Here is a 13,520-nt window from a genome sequence, read left to right on the forward strand (position 1 = left end):
CCCAGGTGTTAACAGGTAGTCTGTACACCTCACAGAGTCTTGAGAAGACTGAGTGGAAACAGCTGTTAAATGAGCAACAGTAGTTTTATTGATTGATTAAATCATTGTGCAGGGAACAAAATTCATTTCAATTTTGCTACCTTTTTTGTTGTCTTTTTCCTTTCTTTATCTACATTCTGTCTTTCCACACGACTAAACAGTACTCCAGAGTCAGACCCTAGTGCTCTCCCTTCAAATGGACAGTCCATTCCCTGATACCTTAGCAGGAACTTTAGCGCTGCCCAGTTCCTCTCACCTGGTTGCACCCCGAGTCTGGACAGGAGCTTGTTAGAAATCTCTGGCACTACTGGCTGGAGAAGTGTGCCATAAATCCTCAGGCATTCAAAGGAGACATGGATGATGGTGTCTAGCCAGCGTTGGTCTTTGCTGTCCCTCCTGTCCAGCTTCCATGGTGTGTGGCGCTGAACAAACTTGTTGGTCTGCCTCACACAGGCAGTAATGGCCTCCAGAGCTTTGTACACGTGCATGCGCTCATAGTGCTGCTCCACTGTAGCAGGGAGATTTTTAACAGCATCCAACATGTGGTAGTCTTCAACCACTGTACGTCCTCCCTGTTTGCTTGGGAAGGACTGAGGACAGAAAGAAGGATAGACCTGAGCTGGGTTAAGAGCTGGAGCTGTGCAGCGATTAAGCAGACCACCCAGAGAGTCAGCAAGCTCTGCGTTGAGCAGCTTGATAACCTTCTCATCTGTGTAGTCACAGTCTGAGTCTGGGACACCCTGACGCAAAAGGAAGTACCTCATACCATCAGTTGTGAAAATCTGTGAACACTCGAGAGGATCTACTACATTACCCAGACTTTTAGACATCTTCTTCCCCCCCACAGTCCAGTGAGAGTGCACATATATTGTCTGTGGCAGTGGCAGTCCAGCTCCTAGTAGAAAAGCTGGCCAGTAGATGGCATGGAACTTTAAGATGTCCTTTCCTACAATGTGGTGGGCCCTGCTCCACCACTGGTCATATTTATTTGGGTAGCCAGCTACTGTGAGGTAGTTCACCAGGGCATCTAGCCACACATAGATGGTTTGCTCAGAATCACCAGGGACTGGGATGCCCCAGTGAAGACGGCTCCTCTGCCGGGACACTGAGAGGTCAGGAAGGTCCTCCTGCAGCCACTGGAGAACAGTCTGGTAGAAACGCTCCGGCTGCACAGCCCTGGGATTTCCTCTGAGCCAGTCGAGCAGCTGAGACCGGAACGCACACAGACGAAACATGTAGTTCTCCTCTTTCATCCACTCCACCTGCAAAATAGTGGGCGAGAAGTTGGTGTGAATTTCATGCAGCACCACTTTAAAATTTGCATTGATCTCCACTGAAACCTTACCTGGGTTATGACCTCAGTTTCACTCTACTTACCTTGTGCCCACTCTCCAGCGACACTTTGATATCCTTCCCTGATGAGTCCACAGCATTGTCCACCTGCGAAGGCATGAGGAAGCTTTCATCTTGTGTGGAGTACCAGCCCTCATAACTCCCCTTGTAGATGAGCCCTTTGTTCCAGAGCACTGACCAGAAATGCTCCACGGCTCGGTGGTGTCTCTGCTCAGTGGTTCTTATGTAGTCTGTGTACGCTATGTTGCAGCTGCTGAAGAGATGTTTGAATCTCTCAGACACATCCGTGCAGAAAGTCAGGGGATCTTTTCCTGCTGCTTCAGCAGCTTGCTGGATTTTCAAGCCATGTTCATCTGTGCCTGAAATGCAAGGTAACATGATTAGTGCTGCAACTAATGATTACTTTCATTAACAATTGATCTACAGGTTATTTTCTTTATCAGTTAATTTTGTCAGTAAAATGTCAAACTGACTGTGAAAACTGATGATCACAGCTTCCCAAAGCTCAAAGTGAAGTTGCTTATTTTATCCCACCCACGGTCAAATGTTTCATTGACCATCCTACATGACAAAGAAAAACCTCATTAAATAAGCTTAAACCAGAAAATGCTTCTTCTTTAAATATAAATGAAACAAATAATTTATCATCAAAATAGCTGCTGATTAGGTTTCTTTTGATGGATTGATCTAATTGCTTCAGCCCTGAATAGGATTTTATTATATTTGGCCAAAAGGTGAAAAACGCTCAAGCACCCAAGAAGCCTAAATAAACAGAAAAAAGCTCATTCTTAAATTTGGAAAAACTGTAAATATTTTGTTTCCACGTGTCCAATTAAGATTTAAAATCACAAATAATTGTGTGATTTACACTGTTACAAAACTCAGATTGTCAACATCACCTGCAATATATTTTGGTCAATGGAAAATGTACCTGTTGCAAACTTTGAGTCGAATCCCTGGAGCAGTTTATACCTGTGTAAGCAGTCAGCTATCACAGCTGAATACAAGTGTCCTAAATGAGGTGAAGCATTAACATAGAAGATGGGAGTGGTTATGTAGTGATTCCTGTCGTTTTTGAACAGACTGGTGCTGGTGTATCTCAACACGAAGAACCTCTGGTCTCTAGTCAGAGCTAAAATTGATGATATACATGGACTTTGTTGCGGTCTGTGAACAGCCTTAACGTTCCACCTTCTGCTGATAAAAAGAAAAGGAAACCTCATCGTTGGATAACAGACGATGTCCACATGAAGTCTGCCAAATGGTTATTCCAGAGAGTACAGAAAAGGTCTGGTTAGTGGTAGTTATTCCTTTAGCTAGCTAAAAGATAACGAGTTTTCATAGTAAGCGGATTAGCAGAGAAACGTGACCGCTATCCGAAAGATTAACTGAATTTCTTGAAGCAGTCTTGATAAACGTTTTAGTCTCAAATGACCAAATTTATTAAATTGTGGTCTTTTAATTTTCTCCCCCCTAAACCTGTAGCACATGTGTTTTACTTGCTTGTCAAGGTTAGCCCAGCTTCCGGTTGCAATCCCCCGACCAATCAGACCGCTGCATAGTAACGCAACGAACACAAACGACCAATCAGGTTGCGAGGACTCTCCCTTTGCTACCTTTTCCGACGTTTAACCTATCTTGATGGGGGTATCTTTCGGGTATCTTTCGTTCTGATGAATTAAAAAGATCGCCGTCTCATACCTTAACCTTATTCCTAATCCCGCACCATTAATTTCATCCTACTGCCGAGTTCTATAATCCAATAGGGCTAGAGAGAAGCCCCTCCCTCTCAGTTTCCTAAGCAATTACCAGGAAGTACCGGGTAACGCTCAGCCAATCCACTTCCTAGAGCTCGGGAAACAACGACGTATGGAGTTGACGACGTGACGGCAGAGGTAAACATTTTACTAACAATAGTGTTAAGCGGCAATTAAACTATGTTTAAATCAAAATTAAGATCTAAGATAAAGTAGATTTCTATTTCTTGGCACCTCTAGTCGTCCAGAAATCCAGTTTCAGCCTCGTAGCAGTAGAGAGTGAGCCTATCATGAGATGTTAAACATGGGGTGCCAGTTGCCAGACTCCTAAAAAGTTCCCGAAAGCTTGGTTTTTCTCATATGGGAAGTTGGGTTATGGGAACAGTTTTGTATTATCCGTTGCTTCAGATGGAAGTGAACCGGATGGATTTCTACATCGGTCTCTCTCTGGCTGTGAGCTCCAGTGTTTTTATCGGAGGGAGTTTCATCTTGAAGAAGAAAGGCCTCCTACGACTGGCCAGCAAGGGTTCAATGCGAGCAGGTATTGTAAGCTCTTACCAAAATATTTTTATGAAAATAAAAATCCTAAAAGGTCAGTGGTGGAGAAATAATGATAGAACTTTACTGAAGCAAAATTAGTTATACCACAATGCAAAAACACTTCATTACAAAGGTCCTGCTTTCAGAATACTTCATAAGTGAAAGTATGCTAGGGCCACAACAATTATTTTCATTATCAATCTCTCAGTTTTATTTTCTCTCATGATCGAATCGAATATATTTAGCTCTGTATTATTATTATTATTATTATTATTATTATTATTTATTTGTTTATATAGCACTATACAACACTGACGGGAGCTCAAAGTGCTTCACAATAGAACAAACAGATAAAACAGAGCATGCCAAAATACATAAACAAACAAAAGTTAACATTGCACAAATTTAAAACAACAATCTGTAAGAACTATAGCACTCCTGTAGAATAAAAATGAGTCAGTATATTACAGAGTTATTAGTGATGTACTGCTATTGAGCCAGTTGGTCAAGCTGGGGCTGTTTTAAACTGTACATTGTTGGACAGTTCAATCAACAACAGTTACATTATATAAGATTTTATAACATTAATTAATACTTGTTTTCTATGTAAAATATTTATCTGCAAAGTAAAGTGTAGCGGAGTAAAAGTATTACAGTATTATCCTAAAATGTATGTTTAAAGTAGTATAAAATGGAAACACTCCAGTACAAATATGGTTTCAGCTGCATTCACCCACTGTAAAAAGTTACTGGGCACTTTGTAGCTCTCACTGAAATGGAAGCTATGATATAATGGAACACTGAGAATCTCAGAATAATGAGGCAGGATATTACCTACCATAAGGGCCTTCATTTAGGATTAATTAGATTTGGTAACACATATGTTGTTGCTGTTAAAACAAGCTGTTAACATTTAAACTTTAAACTAGTAAGAAATTACTTGCAGTGAGACACGTTTACTGCAGTTTTGTTTTCCATATCTTTCAGGTCAAGGGGGGTATGCTTACCTGAAGGAATGGCTGTGGTGGGCAGGACTGATTTCAAGTAAGTAACACACTTAATGTTCCTATTAAGATAGGTGACTTTTTTAAATCTAGTTGCACTGCTCACCAGCCATGCCCTGAAACACTGTGGTCTTTGTTGTTAAAAGGAGAAATGAGGCTCTTGTGGGTTTGGTATTTTCACTGGTGACATTGCAGTAGATGCTGTACCCACGCCATCTTTGAAGTACAAAGAGCACATTTGCACCCGTGGGTTGTAGGAGAATAATTTTTCAATTTGTGCACACTGATGGTGATGTTCACATGTTCTAGTGGGAGCTGGAGAGGCGGCTAACTTCGCTGCATATGCATTTGCACCCGCCACACTGGTGACTCCTCCTGGGGGCCTGAGTGTACTCTGTCTTAAAAGTTTTGTTTTTTTAACCACTGTAATTTATTTTGAGTCAGTCTCACATAGACTCTGACATAAATACTCACAAAGGCAGTGGTTCCCGACCATTTTGGCTTGTGACCTTTTAAAAATTTAAGCTCTAGTGTATAAAGGGATAACATGTTTCAAACGTAGTCATCTGGAGGAAAGTCAGCAAAAAGAACTATGTTATGTAATAAAACATTACAAATCATCAGGTGACCAGTCAGATTTACCTTGGGACTCCTTTAGGGTCCTTCAAACAAAGTGCAAGTTAATTTTCAGACTGCTGCATTGGAGAAAAAAGTATCATTAGAGAAACAATAATTATTTCTTTATCATCTTTTGACCCCTTCAGATTTATTTTGAAGCCCCTTGGGAGGCCCAGACCCTCATGTCCAGAACTAGAGCACCAAATCTAGTTCCTAACAAATCTAGTATTTACCCCTCTTCCAGCAAAGTTTCAAACTACAGTGCCCAGCTGGTTAAGGAAATCATTTAGCCCTTTTAAATGAAAGTAAACATTTGTGACTAATTAATGTAATTAAAGATGTACCTCTTCACCAAGAAGGAACTGGATCTATTCATTTGGATCTTTTCTATGGATTTGTTAAAAACGTATACATTTAAATCAGTAGTAGCAATATTAGTGCTAACACACTGTACCTACAATGTTTGTTCTTTCCAGTGCTGTGCTCTCTGCTTACTTTTTGAATGAGAGGCTGAATGTGCACGGAAAGATTGGTTGTCTGCTGTGCGTCCTGGGCTCCACAGTGATGGTAATTCATGCCCCACAGGAAGAGGAAGTTGCCTCCCTCAGCGCCATGGCTGAGAAGCTCAGAGACCCAGGTAGAGACAGAGCTTGCACAGTATGAAATGACTTGTATGATATGATTAACCACACTGAAAACTAAATCCCAGATAACTGTTGGATGTTTTTTTTTTTAATTAGGATACTAACTCATTCTCGAATGCTCTCAATGCTCCCATTAGGTTTCATTGTGTTTGCTGTGTGCGTTGTGGGAAGCAGCCTGGTTCTTATCTTTGCTGTGGCTCCGCGGTTCGGACAGAAGAATGTGCTGGTCTACATCCTGATCTGCTCTGTGATTGGCTCCCTCTCTGTGTCTTGTGTCAAGGGCCTGGGCATTGGCATTAAGGAGTTGTTTGCTGGGACAGCAGTGCTGAAGGAACCCCTGTTCTGGTCCTTAGTCATCTGCCTGATGGTCTGCATCAGCATTCAAATCAGTTACCTGAACAAAGCCCTCGACATCTTTAACACCTCCATTGTCACACCCATCTACTACGTCTTTTTCACCACCTCTGTCATGGCCTGCTCAGCTATCCTGTTTAAAGAATGGTTGAGTATGGCTACTGATGGAGTAGTGGGAACAATTAGTGGCTTCCTCATCATCATATTGGGGATCTTCCTCCTCCATGCCTTCAAGGACATTACATTTAGCTGGGATTCCCTCCCTCTCTACCTGAGGAAGGGTCCTCAGGGCTTTCCATGGAGTCACCAGCCTTATGTGGCTCTTCCTAGCCACGACTCCCAAGCAAAGGAAGGAGGCTCAAAGGCAGGGTGGGCTATACACCAGAGTGCTCCTTAAAGAGGACCAAGTTGTCAGTATTTCTTATTGCAGTTCTGAAGCTCTGATGCACTTCGCAGCTATACAGTATGACAGGCTAGCTTACTAAATCTGAATTTTGAGTTGTGTTACACAATGTGGCATGCAATGGAAGTACAGAGTTGCCTTGACGTTTGCATAATGTTGTTATCGGCACACTGGAATCCAACTGAAATTTACGTTCCTAGTTGTATGTGATTGATGGGTCCACATCTTTTTCCTTTGATTGGAAATATTTATAGCCAGGTGAATGTCTGTTTTACTGCTGTGTACTTAAAAAAAACTGTATGGTACATTTAAATTTTTTTCAATATTTAATATTGGCCTGCATAAGCCAGATTGTGCTTTTGCTACTGAATGGTAACATTTATAGTTTTGCACTTTCAACCTTTTTCATACAGTATATTGTAGAAATGTATCATTGTACAACCAGTGTTAAGGCAAAGCGTTTATTTGCTCTATATGTTCATTAACAGGTTTAAATGAATTCCCCGGTTAATTTAGTGCAGTACCTTTATACAAACTACACCAAAGGATGTTTTCCATATAAATTACCAATATGTGCCAAGCTGTAACATCTCAGCTAAGTATTTTTGTGTTTGATAATGCTGATTAAAACACAACTACATTATTTTACACTTCCCCAAAGGAATTGATAATTTTGTTTATTGCGTACAGTCCAGAACCTTTAGCTACTGATCTCTTCAGTCATTGATAGTTATTTTAAAATACAGTGTGTGGTGGAGTCCACGTGGCTGTGAAGAACAACTTGCAAGGCAAATGACCTAGATGTGTCCACTTTCCACAGTTCACTACTTGCAGTACAGCAGCGGATATTGACACAATCAAGGTCAGTTTCACCAGTGAAGTGACTTGAATTTGATAACAAAACAAAAAACAGTACAAGGTCATAGGTGCTAACAAACCAGAATCCAAGTGTTCTGCGACACTCCTATCCCACTTAAGCGGAGAACATAAAACCCTTGAATTTTGCATGACTTCCATTCATCGTGTTAATCTCAGGCACTTGTATCAAAACTTTGTTCCAGTTGATTGGACAGTTTGGCACCATTCTGTACAGAGATTGGTGTCAGGACCAAACCGCCTCAGCACAAAGCAGGACCTGTGCGCACGTGTCTCGTCTGTCCTTGCAGTAATAGTTGTCAGTCTGACATGGTGTCAGAGAATGACCCCCTGTTCCTCTGCGTCTGCTCCAGTCTGTTTAGAATAAACTGGCTAGTGTCAATAAATCGCTCCACACAGTTAACGAAGCACGCTTCTGTCCGCGAGTCCAGCTTTGGCCCGGGTTTATCCATACATTTCTCCTGGAAACACAGAAAGAAAGATCAGTTTAGGGGAGAAGCAGCGACTCACACCCGGTTTACAAGTAGTACATCGCATTCGGCACAAGAGGTCGTGGTTTTCCATGATGCAACTTAATACCAGGGCCGGGATCGCAGATATCAACAGCACACTTTATTGTGTTAAAAGTGAAAATAATCATTAGTTGTAGCCTTAAGAGCAAAAGAGTTGCACCTCAACCAACTGCAAGAGTTAATTATAGAGGCTAGTAAATAAAATAAAAAAATATATAGCAACAACCACAGGAGCCTCTCTACACCGATTATACTCAAGGCATTATGCTTTTACTAAAATAGCTCGAATTTTACTAGGAGGGTATTTTACAGCGTGGTATTAGTACATTTACTTAAGTATAAAAGATACGACTTCCGCTACTGTTGATTTTTCCGATTTGTTCGGTGGAGAACGAATGGGATTACAAATATTGCTACATGTTGACTGTTGTAACTTACTCTATACGTTTGGACATCATTATTTGGTCGCAGCAAATAAGGTGCACATCTACAGCTTTTATCTCGGTGTAAGATAAGCTAGCTAACTTAACAGTTACAGCTACTGACGCATATGTAAGAAACGAGCCGCAGAACTGGCTGCTAGCTTAAAGCTCAACTTACCCAGCAAACCTCAGTCATCTGATGCACCAGCTGCTGAAATCTTTGCTTTTGAGACTCAATTTCGATGAAGTGCTGAAGCTGAGGGTCGGCGGTCGATCCCTGGCCTTCCATATTCTGCTAAAAATAGGCCTTAAGAACAATATCTTTGTAGTTATGAATGCCTTACGGCTCTATTACTGACCTTCACGTGTGTGAAGCGGTGCGAATGGACGACGGGAAACAGGCATTAGTTCGACCAATCATAGAGCGCGCTCTTCTGACGTCCTGACGTCATACGTAATATTTCATAATCCATCTTGAATTAATGTCTTCTTTTCACCTCTTACCTCTAAAGGTTTTGCTGCTGCATAAAAAGGAAATCACGTGGTTATAATTGCGATTCCTGTTGTGCTGTTGATGAAATTGCCCTTTGAACGGACCTTAACTGTTTGTAAATTGAATAGACATTAAAAACACTTGATGTACTAGTAAACATATAGGCTAAGGAAATATATTTACAGTAAAACAAAATAGAATCCGTGTGGGAAATGAGTGTAGAAGTTCGATTTTTCTAATATTTGGTTGAATATAAAATGGATTTTCCACAGAAATTTGTAATAAGCAAAATTGATCATAATACAGTATATATGCCACAAGATCTTACACCTCAATATTTATAGATATAATCAACAAATGTAGGTTTTGTAAAGGGGTCCAACCCTTGCAGTGATTATAGAAGCCAAAGATATCAATAAACAGTCTTTTTGGCAAAGTCCAGCTTTTCACCTATCTTTGAACTATTCATTACTGAATTTAGACATTAGATCAAATATGTTGAACCTTATTTTTACTTAATTTTATTATAAATGTTATTTATTGTCTTTTTCTCTTCTTTGTGCCTTAATGTATCTTACCATATGATGTATATTCAGACTGTACTTTACTAATGTACAGTTTATTGTTTGATATGTGTTTTGCTTTTAAAAATGTAATGTCACCCTTGTTATGTGTGACAATGATCATTACACACAATGTTTCAGTCATTTTAAAGGCATACTTGGCTTTTATTTGTGCAGTACAAATGCTCTTACAAAGCTTATTTCAACTGGCAAAGGTGTCTGCCTTGCACAGTGACTCCACAATACAATAAGGAGAGAGATGATATTCTTTAAGCCAATAGCCTTCAATAAAATATATATATTTTAAATGTTTCATAGGACTGTATGTCATAGGAAGACTATTCTAATCAATGACTTATAGTGGCATTAACATATACATACACATATTCACATTACAGAGGACCTTGATGTGACCGCACAGTCCCATGTTCAATCTCTGAGCTATGTTTAATGATTGTGTTAACTTTCCAGGAACATACGGAAAGAGAACTGTCGGTGTGTCGCTGCGGATTATTTTGGCATCTACTGGAGCTCGTACAGCAGATCCTGAACAGTTAGCGCCAGGTCCTGAAAGGTGGGTCTCTCGTCTGCTTTCTGAAAACAAAACACAGAGAAGCTGTGAGATCGGTGTTCAGAAAATATTTTCACATGCTGTCATCAGTCTGTGAAAGTTCATTGTCATAACACAGCCCACAGACAGTAAGGGAAGAAGGAGACAGATCTTTTACTTACATAGCAATACTTAGTGGAGAAAGTTTTATGTTCACAATTTAGTAAATATACACAAGTATAGCATCAAGTAAGGTATTAAAAGTTAAATAGCTCATTATGCAGTAGTACAATATTTCCCTCCAAAATGTACTGGAGAACTGTACCTAGGTACATTACTTGAGTAAGTGTGTTTAGTTACAGTACAGTACATTCCAGCAGTGCCCACAGTACAATACAAAATTCACTCACTTCGAGCCAACAGCTTGTCATAATGCTGTAGACCTTCTCATTGGCCAGCTGGGGGCGGTAGAGACGCAGGCCCCGGGACACCTGCTCCACTATTTCCGTGTTGTTTAAGCGTTCATATGGAAGCCGCCCCAAACTGTATACCTCCCACATAAGAACCCCTGTGTATTTAAAGAAATTGTTAATATGGTGAAAAAATAGTTATGATGCTTTAATACTGATGTGAATTCAGAGTTTGTGAAAACATATGGATTGCACTACCAAAAATGTAGTAGGGAACTGACATAAGTGAAAAATATAGCCTACTGTAGTCCACATTATGTCCACATTATGTTTTCTCACCATATGCCCAGATGTCCGACTTGCTGCTGAATTTGCAGTAGAGGAGGACCTCAGGAGGTGACCAGCGAACAGGGAACTTGGAACCTGCTGAGCTTGTGTACTCATCATCTAAGACATACCTAAGACAGTGATGGAAGATCCTTTACATAAAATCTAAAAGTAAAGAATTCTGACTACATTATATACGCTCTAATATTTAAGTTGATATAATGTACATTAGATTGTACTGAACCACGGCGTTTGAGTAAATGTACTGAGTTACTTTTCACCACTGACCCAAAGACAGAACAAGGCGATTATAGTAGCAAACTTTGTGTCGATGAACTGCTATGTGTGTGTGAGAAGTATTTTACCTTGACAGTCCAAAGTCAGTCACTTTGACAGTACCATTGCCATCTACTAAACAGTTCCTGGCAGCCTGGAGGACAAACAAGCAATACTCTTGATTTAGGTGTAATCATTAAACCTTTAGACTCAGCTTCAAACACAGAATCCCAGTGTATCTAAACACATCATGACACAGTGATGTAGGAATGTTGTATGTGTAGTTTTGCACAGTTACACACTCTCTCACCAGGTCTCTGTGGATGAACTGCTTGGACTCAAGATAAGTCATGCCCTCAGAGACATCTTTACACATCTCTAGGAGCTGGACAGTTGTTGGGTGCTGTTTGAGGCCTTCCCTGAGGTAAGTCAGCAGGCAGCCATTTGAAAGGAACTCAGTCACTATGTAAATGGGTCTTGTTTTGGTGCAGACGCCATATAGCTGGACCAGGTTCTCGTGGCGAAGTTTCCTGGATTGAGCAAAAGGAGAAAGAAGTTAAATATTATGAACTGGTTTTTCTCACAAAAGTTACAGACACTACACACAAAACCAACACAGAATCTATTTATATCATTAAGTGTACTGAGTGATCCGCAAAGAGTGGCGGTCCAAAGTAAGAATAATTTAGTTTTTCTTACATCATGATTTTGGCCTCTTCTATGAAATCATCTTCAGACATGGAGCCCTCCCTAATCATTTTAATGGCCACGTCATGCTGGCCCTGCCACTTTCCATACTTCACCACTCCGAACTGACCAGTGCCCAGCTCTTTGATGAAGGTCAGGTCACGGGGATCAATCTCCCACACACCTGGAGCAAACAAGAGAGAATGGAGGAGCACTTTTACACCTGCAGCACAATGCAAATGCTACAGCATGTACAGTATCTCCACTGATTGCCTAGTGACCTAATAGTAAGACCTCAGGAGGTTACTGCTCATGGCCAAAAAATAGTCAGTCACACAACTATACTTAAAACCATGAAAGCAGGTGCATTTATTGATACTGATAGAGTGATATGCTTACCATAACCAAGCCCTGCTGTTGATGGAGGCCGCGCCCGATTGGATACAATGTATTTCAACCTGCTAACCATACCTAGTGAGGGAGATTAATATTTCCATATTTGAATATTCTACTTGAATATATTGTCAAACCGCCCGAATCATTTCCATTTTCCTGCTGTTATATCCTAATTTTAATTATATCTTATTGTATGACTACTTCCAGAGAATTAATCTGAAAGTTGCTTTATTAGATCCAAGGTCAAAGTCAAAGTGTTTATTTATCATATGCAGAGTTAGGAAACGTGTTTCACTGTACAATGAAATTCACATATCCACATATGTACAGTATTAACCTGCTGCATTGTGCTGGTGGTAGTTGATGAGCTCTGGGATGGTGGTGAAAGGATGCTTCTCAGCCAGATAAAACTGGCCCTGTGCAGTGGTGCAGATGTTATAATGTCTGCAGCTTCCACCGCTTTCCCTGTGGAGTGAAAAGGAAGAGGCTTTCATAGAAGAGAATGCCAATCATCAGGTATGCATGAGTAACTCTACTGTTACCGACAATGTAGTTCAGTGCTAGAGTTCTGAGATAAAAAATTCTGCACTGAGATTAGTCAAAGTTTTGCATGAAAGATTTACATCTCCCTGCCTGTGTTGCCCACTGTTTCCTCTTTCATTACAAACAGTTCTTCTCATGATATGTTCACACATGGTTGGCACCAGTGGATATTGAAAATAAATGGTGCAGCATCCATCTGTGTTTAACTTACTCACCCGCCACCCTTACTGAACAGAGACACGGTGTATTTCCCAGCCTTGCTTGAGTCCCGTACCAAGAAGCCTCCATCTTTGTTCTGAGAATGGGAGACAACATGTGAGCGTGTATTACTAATTTGCAGGAGCACAAACATGTCAAATCTGTCACTATTTATGTCAGAGTTTACCTCAGTCCTTAACAACTTCTCTGCTTGGCTACGATTTGTGTTCTTGGAATACCAGCTGTGGAAGTAAATGTGAATATTTAAATGAATCTGAATGCTGTTTTTTTCAGCATTTATTTCTTTTATAATCAGAAATATACTGACTTACCAAGTATTAATCACCCAGCATCAAAATTATACTGTATATTATACGTTTACTGTGATATAAGAATCTAATTCAGCAATACAGTAGTATGCATACTCACTCAAATCTTTCTAGCTCGCTTTCTGCTGCCACAACATAATTGCTAGGTATGTATCCTTCTTTTCTGCAAAACAAAACACAATGTAGATAATAATAATGCCTACACTCGTGCACACTAAAGTGCTTT

General features: G+C 40.4%; 4 protein-coding genes across 4 annotated transcripts in view; 1 reads left to right on the top strand and 3 right to left on the bottom strand.

Annotated features, from left to right (window-relative positions):
• Positions 1-65: 65 nt before the first annotated feature.
• mars2 (methionyl-tRNA synthetase 2, mitochondrial) lies at positions 66-2,634 on the bottom strand. Its single transcript, XM_020592928.1, has 3 exons — positions 2,324-2,634; positions 1,417-1,751; positions 66-1,301 (listed from the first exon to the last, which is right to left on the bottom strand). The coding sequence occupies exons 1-3, from the start codon at positions 2,613-2,615 to the stop codon at positions 123-125; spliced, it is 1,806 nt and encodes a 601-aa protein (XP_020448584.1). The 5' UTR covers positions 2,616-2,634; the 3' UTR covers positions 66-122.
• LOC109956127 (magnesium transporter NIPA2) lies at positions 2,605-6,727 on the top strand. The gene is made up of 7 exons (XM_020593002.1): positions 2,605-2,680; positions 3,242-3,287; positions 3,558-3,690; positions 4,677-4,733; positions 5,003-5,090; positions 5,785-5,948; positions 6,093-6,727. The coding sequence occupies exons 1-7, from the start codon at positions 2,640-2,642 to the stop codon at positions 6,704-6,706; spliced, it is 1,143 nt and encodes a 380-aa protein (XP_020448658.1). The 5' UTR covers positions 2,605-2,639; the 3' UTR covers positions 6,707-6,727.
• A 1,138-nt stretch (positions 6,728-7,865) lies between these two features.
• timm8a (translocase of inner mitochondrial membrane 8 homolog A (yeast)) lies at positions 7,866-8,958 on the bottom strand. The gene is made up of 3 exons (XM_020592967.1): positions 8,882-8,958; positions 8,701-8,814; positions 7,866-8,049 (listed from the first exon to the last, which is right to left on the bottom strand). Exons 2-3 carry the CDS (start codon positions 8,809-8,811, stop codon positions 7,888-7,890), a joined length of 273 nt encoding a protein of 90 aa, XP_020448623.1. The 5' UTR covers positions 8,812-8,814; positions 8,882-8,958; the 3' UTR covers positions 7,866-7,887.
• Positions 8,959-9,742: 784 nt separating this feature from the next.
• The window catches only part of btk (Bruton agammaglobulinemia tyrosine kinase), a 10,657-nt gene continuing 6,879 nt past the window's right edge, over positions 9,743-13,520 (bottom strand). Inside the window, 11 exon segments of the mRNA XM_020592990.1 lie at positions 9,743-10,172; positions 10,539-10,696; positions 10,878-10,996; positions 11,231-11,295; positions 11,452-11,671; positions 11,841-12,012; positions 12,228-12,299; positions 12,562-12,689; positions 12,983-13,062; positions 13,153-13,207; positions 13,395-13,457. Coding sequence (XP_020448646.1) covers positions 10,101-10,172; positions 10,539-10,696; positions 10,878-10,996; positions 11,231-11,295; positions 11,452-11,671; positions 11,841-12,012; positions 12,228-12,299; positions 12,562-12,689; positions 12,983-13,062; positions 13,153-13,207; positions 13,395-13,457 — 1,204 coding nt within the window. The 3' untranslated portion in view covers positions 9,743-10,100.

The sequence above is a fragment of the Monopterus albus genome, unplaced genomic scaffold, assembly GCF_001952655.1.
Source record: "Monopterus albus unplaced genomic scaffold, M_albus_1.0 scaffold2.1, whole genome shotgun sequence".
NCBI lineage: Eukaryota > Metazoa > Chordata > Actinopteri > Synbranchiformes > Synbranchidae > Monopterus > Monopterus albus.